The sequence below is a fragment of the Castanea sativa genome, chromosome 12 (genome assembly GCF_040712315.1).
Source record: "Castanea sativa cultivar Marrone di Chiusa Pesio chromosome 12, ASM4071231v1".
Taxonomy (NCBI): domain Eukaryota; kingdom Viridiplantae; phylum Streptophyta; class Magnoliopsida; order Fagales; family Fagaceae; genus Castanea; species Castanea sativa.
The window spans coordinates 43,005,798-43,011,911 of record NC_134024.1 but is presented as its reverse complement, the minus strand read 5'-3'; the positions used below and the strand labels follow the sequence as shown (position 1 = coordinate 43,011,911).

General features: G+C 41.4%; 1 protein-coding gene across 1 annotated transcript; it reads left to right on the top strand.

The window, feature by feature from the left end:
- Positions 1 to 328: 328 nt before the first annotated feature.
- LOC142619554 (uncharacterized) lies at positions 329 to 5,737 on the top strand. Its single transcript, XM_075792692.1, has 4 exons — positions 329 to 2,614; positions 2,806 to 3,005; positions 3,964 to 4,208; positions 4,734 to 5,737. Exons 1-4 carry the CDS (start codon positions 552 to 554, stop codon positions 5,535 to 5,537), a joined length of 3,312 nt encoding a protein of 1,103 aa, XP_075648807.1. The 5' UTR covers positions 329 to 551; the 3' UTR covers positions 5,538 to 5,737.
- The last annotated feature ends 377 nt before the right edge of the window (positions 5,738 to 6,114 follow it).

The window sequence follows — 6,114 nt, the reverse complement described above, 5'->3', positions numbered from 1 at the left end:
CCATTTTGCATTTTATTTTTCACAAAAGATAAATGCAGCAATTTATTAACAGTGTGCTTATCTTTTTTTTCTTTCTTTTTTGAAATAACAGTGAGCTTATCTAGTTTTTAGAAAATCATAAAATTTAAGTGGCACTGTGGCAGTAGTAAATATTTACTTCTTTCAGAAAGGAAAAAGAAAAGGAAAAAAAAGAAAAAGAAAAAAGATGAGCACGGTTGAAGGGAAAAGTCCCAGCAGAATCTTAGCTGGATGCATAGCAGCTCGCACCTAATTTCCTCCATACCTTTTCCCACTCTGATTCTTACCTTTTCACACTCTCTTCATCCAGCTTCACCTTCACCACCGTCTCCATCTTCACGCACATTCACCACCACCTCTCTCTCTCTCTCTCTCTCTCTCTCTCTCATCTGCAAACGGCAAATGAAACACATTCACACTCACACTCACACTCACACTCTCACTCTTCAGTCTCTGAAAATTTAGTCCACATTCCCACAAATCAACCATAGCCCTCTCTGTCTCTATCTACTTCATCTGAGCCAGCAGTGTTGATGTGGAAATACTACAAGTACAACACAATGCCCACCATTTCCATCACCATCTTCATCCTCTTACTACTCTTATCTTTCATATCCTGCACCCACATTCACACTCACAACCGCAGAATCCTCCACGAACCCTTCTTCCCACAAGACTCTCTCCCTCCTTCACAACCCCCCACCGCCACTCCTCCTCCTTCTCGGCCCGCTACCACCACCACCCCAAAATACCCATTTTCCAGTTCTACCCCTAACCCATCTCCATTTTTCCCAACCTACCCTTCTCCACCGTCACCTCCTCCGCCACCTTCAACCTCCACCTTCGCTTCCTTCCCAGCCAACATCTCCTCTCTCATCCTCCCCCACACCTCTCCTACCAAACAAAAATCTTCCAAAGTAGTCGCCGCCGCCGTCTCCTCCGTGGTTATCCTCCTCGCCATTGCCGTTTTCTTCTCGTTCTTCCACTGGAGACGCAGGAGGATCCGCGGTCTCGACGACGAAGACGACAAGACGTACCTGTCGTCGGAGGTCCAAACAAATGCAGAGGAAACAAGGCCCACCGCTGTGAGTGCGAGCAAGAGAGTGAGAGGAGCCTCGACTTCGGCTAGTTCTGAGTTTCTGTATCTGGGTACTTTGGTGAACCCTCGTGGAGGAGCTAGGATTGATGATCATGGCGGTTTGGATACTCGGAAAATGGACTCGCCGGAGCTACACCCACTTCCGCCACTTACTGGTGGTGCTAGACAAGCCGAGGAAGAGGATGAAGACGAAGAGTTTTACTCGCCGAGAGGGTCATTGGGTGGGAGTGTGAGTGGAACTGGATCTGGGTCTCGACGAGCTTTCGCTGCAGTGGGGAAAATCAGTGATTCGAGTTCGAATTCGTATTCGTCTTCGTCATCGGAATCGGGATCTCCTGCTCGTTCTCACTCTATTAGTCTCTCTCCGCCTGTCAGTTGGAGCCCCAAACCCAAGTCCAGAGAAGAAAACCAAAGCCAAAGCCAAAGCCATAACCAAGCTTCGGCTTCAGCCTTGAATGAACCAGCATTGAATGCAGAGAGAGCTCTGGGTTCATCTCCTACAAGAATATCGAATGCCTCGGATCGAGTTAGGTACTCACCTACACTGCCTGCTTTATCATTGAAGGAGGGTTTGGGTTTGAAGGAGCAAAACCCAGATGCAGCTTCTTCTTATTCATCATCACCAACATTATCCAATGCTTCTGAGCCAAAAAGACAGTCTTTTTCACCGAGAGACGCAGACCCAGTTGCTGAATCTCCAATAATATCCATGGCTTCTTCTTGTTCTTCATCACCATTATCCAATGCTTCCAATCCAAAAAGGCAGTCTTTTTCACAGAGAGAGCCAGAACCAGTTGCTCAATCTCCAACAATATCCAATGCTTCTTCTTCTTCTTCATCGCCCCGATTATCAGTGTTGAAATTGCAGTCTCTTTCTCCACAACAACAATCTGAGAAAGGTTCAGTTGGAAGATATTCGCAGAAAGAGGCAGGCTCAGGTTCTGGATCACCAACAATGTCCAATGCTTCTTCTTATTCTTCATCGCCACGATTATCCAACGGTTCCCAGCCAAAAAGGAAGTCTTTGTCACAGAGAGACGCAGACCCAGTTGTTGAATCAGCGACAATATCCAGTGCTTCTTCTTGTTCTTCTTCGCCAGCGCGTTATTTGGAGCAAAATACAGTTGGATTATCCAATGTTTGGGACTCAAATGCGCAGTCTGTTAAGGTTCACACTCCGCCACCACCACCACCGCCGCCTCCTCCGCCACCGCAGCCTCAGTACAGACATTGGGAAGCTCCGAAACCTTTGACACCAATCTCTAAGCCGCCGCCGACGCTATTGATACCGCCTTCAAGGCCTTTTGTATTGCAAACCCCACCAACAACAAAAACAATAACGGAGGTTTCTCCAATTGAGTTACCACCGGCCTCTTCAACCGTAGAAAACAATGAGGAAACCCCAAAGCCAAAGTTAAAACCTTTACATTGGGATAAAGTCAGAGCCAGTTCTGATCGTGAAATGGTTTGGGATCAACTCAGATGTAGCTCTTTTAAGTATGTTACTCGCTTCTCAAACACTCTTCTCTTTTCTTTTTCTTGCTCTTTCTCTTTTTGTCTTTTCATTGTTATTTTGGGTTTTAATCTACTTTCGGTTTACTTGTTTTTCTTGGCCTAAAACTGTTCAGTTCTATAATTGTTTGTGTTATATTTGTTGACTAATTGTGTATTGAATTGGGGTGCTGCAGATTAAATGAAGAAATGATTGAGACATTGTTTGTGGTGAATGCCCCGAACCAGAAACCTAAAGAAACAACTCCACGATGGGCGGCTCCCTCACCAAATCAAGAGAACAGAGTCCTTGATCCGAAAAAGTCACAGAATATCGCAATTTCATTAAGGGCGCTTAATGTGACCATGGAGGAAGTCTGTGATGCCCTTTTAGAAGGTATCTATAGTCTATCTTGTCTTCTCATTTAATTTTCATGGTGACTTCTTGTTTCTGGGAAAATTGTTGTTTCTCTTATGCAAATGTTATGATTAGAACATATTAACTGTCACATGCTTTAATAATGAAAAATCAGGTTGCTTTTCTTAACAGTTTTTATTCTGAATATAAATTCCTACATTTTATTGCTACTTTTGTGTTTACTTGTATTTGTATGAGAATGGCCTTCTCCAGGGTATTGCACAGTTGAAGTCTGTAAGTGAAGCAGAAGTTCGTTAGGCAGGCCTCATTAGAGTTAATCAACAAGCACTTGACTTCTGTCCTCTCTGTTGTCTCTCTCTCTACTTCTGTAGTGCATGCCCATGTGCAGACATTTTAGCTTGCAGACAAACAATTTGTGGAAAGTTACAATTATGGTTAGGATTGCATTGTTGTAACGTCTTTCAGTGTGATTATGAGTGGTGGGACTTGATACTCGTAGGTGCAGGAGCTGATGTAGAAGTGGCAGTTAAATAAACTAGCACTTCAGGATCAGGAGTGCCTACTTCTATAGAACTTATTGTCGATCTTTTTCCTGTGCATTTTCATTTTGTTATGTACACTTTCATCATCTACTGCTTTGTGAAAAGCTAATTTTCTGTAATCCTCTTTAACACAACGCATTAATGGAATGCTAACAACAGATGATGCTTAATATATAGCAAAAGCAAACTCCAGAAATTTATCTTCAAAACTAAGACATTTTTTTGTTCCACGAGAAGATTAAATAATTGGTAGGGTGCTGCATGAAAAATATGTACATCTTCCTATATCTATTCAGATTACAGTAAAGAAAATGGAGCCCTAGAGGTCCTTGTGTAGATATCCATAACTGATGGGCTCTTTTCCCCTTATTATTGAGATACTGAACTTGTTACTAAAGTGAATTTCTTTTCTTTTCTAAACTAAAAAAATGCAGGTAATGCGGATACACTTGGTACCGAACTACTTGAAAGTTTATTGAAGATGGCTCCAACTAAAGAAGAAGAACGTAAACTGAAGGAGTACAAAGATGATTCACCAATCAAGCTTGGTCCAGCTGAGAAATTTCTGAAGGCAGTGCTTGATGTGCCTTTTGCGTTTAAAAGGGTGGATGCGATGCTTTACATATCTAATTTTGACTCCGAGGTTGAGTACCTGAAAAAATCTTTTGAAACTCTAGAGGTAATTCAAGTTATTTTATGTCTTTCTCCCTCTCCCTGCTTTCCCCTGTTGGTTGCTTTATTTTTTGAATATTACCAAATGGTAATGTTCCGTGATACATCTTCCTTAGAACTTGGAATTTTCCGGACGCCCAATACCACGATATGTTGACTATTCAAATCCTTTGTTACAGTTCTTTCTGAACATGGATCATATGTTGAATGGCCCAGGTTTTTAGGCCAGCTTCCATGAGCATCACTATGCTTGCCTACTAGGTTCAGTGTGTGTGTGGACACACTCACCTTCGAGTCAACAAAAAAAAAAAAAGGAAGTCAAGGGTGAACTCTAGTGAAGACTTGTTATCCAATGTTCATCTATGCCAATGCAACTTATGTTGTGCTGTATGAATATTTTGCATCCTCCCTGTAAAAAAATCTTACTCCACATAATAGATTCCTGCAATAGTCCATTGTTCATTGTTGGATAAAGATTGTAGTTTTGTGGGTTTTATACTTTTATTGAATCTAATTGGTTTTCCTTCTACAGGTTGCTTGTGAAGAACTGAGAAACAGTAGAATGTTTTTGAAGCTTCTAGAAGCAGTGTTGAAGACTGGGAATCGCATGAATGTTGGGACAAACCGAGGTGATGCCCATGCCTTCAAGCTTGACACGCTTCTCAAGCTTGCTGATGTCAAGGCTGCTGATGGAAAAACCACACTGTTGCATTTTGTTGTACAAGAAATTATAAGAACTGAAGGTGCTAGACTTTCAGGAACCAACCAAACTCCAAACTCCACTTTGAATGAAGATGCGAAGTATAGGAAGCTTGGCCTGCAAGTTGTTTCAAGTCTTAGTTCAGAGCTCACCAATGTGAAGAAAGCTGCTGCAATGGACTCCGATGTGCTTTGCAGTGAAGTTGCCAAGCTTTCAAGTGAGCTTGGGAACATTAGAGAGGCGGTGAAATTAAATGAGACAGTAGGATTGGATGAAAGCACCCATAAATTTTCAGAGTCAATGAACAGGTTCGTGAAAATGGCTGATGAGGAGATCATAAAAATTAAAGTTCAAGAAAATGTTGCTTTGTCTCTAGTGAAGGAGATTACAGAGTACTTCCACGGGAACTCAGCTAAGGAAGAAGCTCACCCGTTCAGAATCTTTATGGTGGTGAGGGACTTTCTTATGGTACTTGATCGGGTCTGCAAGGAAGTTAGTTTGATAAATGAGCGAACAATAGTTAGTTCTGCCCATAAATTTCCAGTTCCAGTGAATCCGATGATGCCACAAGTTCTTCCTGGATTCCCTATTAGGAGGCCGTCCAGTTCCTCTGATGATGAGACTGCATCCCCTTAGTTTTATGGTCTGAATCAGGATGACCTTTTAGCTGCATGTAGCCAAAAACTGCCTGGAATTGGTGGGGTTATGATTTGGAGCTTGTATGGTCTGGCCCTGTTGTAATTTTATTTTATTTTTTCCTTTTAGTCTGTATAAAACCATGTAAAAGATTTTGAGTTCATCCTATAGATAATATACAGAAGAATTTTGTTCAAAAAGAAGAATAAGCTAGTACGCTGAATTTTTTTGGATATGTATTGTAAGCCTATGAACATAAGTTGATTTCAGGTGGTACAAATGCTGTTCAATTACTTAAATAAAAATTCTGCTCATTTAGAAATATAGCGCCCTCGGTTGTAGGGATTTTTCCTCTTATAGCAATAAACTATGTTCCAACTTCCAACTGAATTTCAGCATTGTATAAAAGTGGACGTGATTTGTAGGACAAAGGATTTCTAGTTTAAAAAAAAAAAGGAAAAAAAATTCCGATTCTCCATCCTTTTTTACTTCAAAGTAGGTTTGGTTCTATAGAATCGTTGGAAAGTGATAACGTTCGATTACATTGAAGATGCATCTATATTGACTAGTATTATAA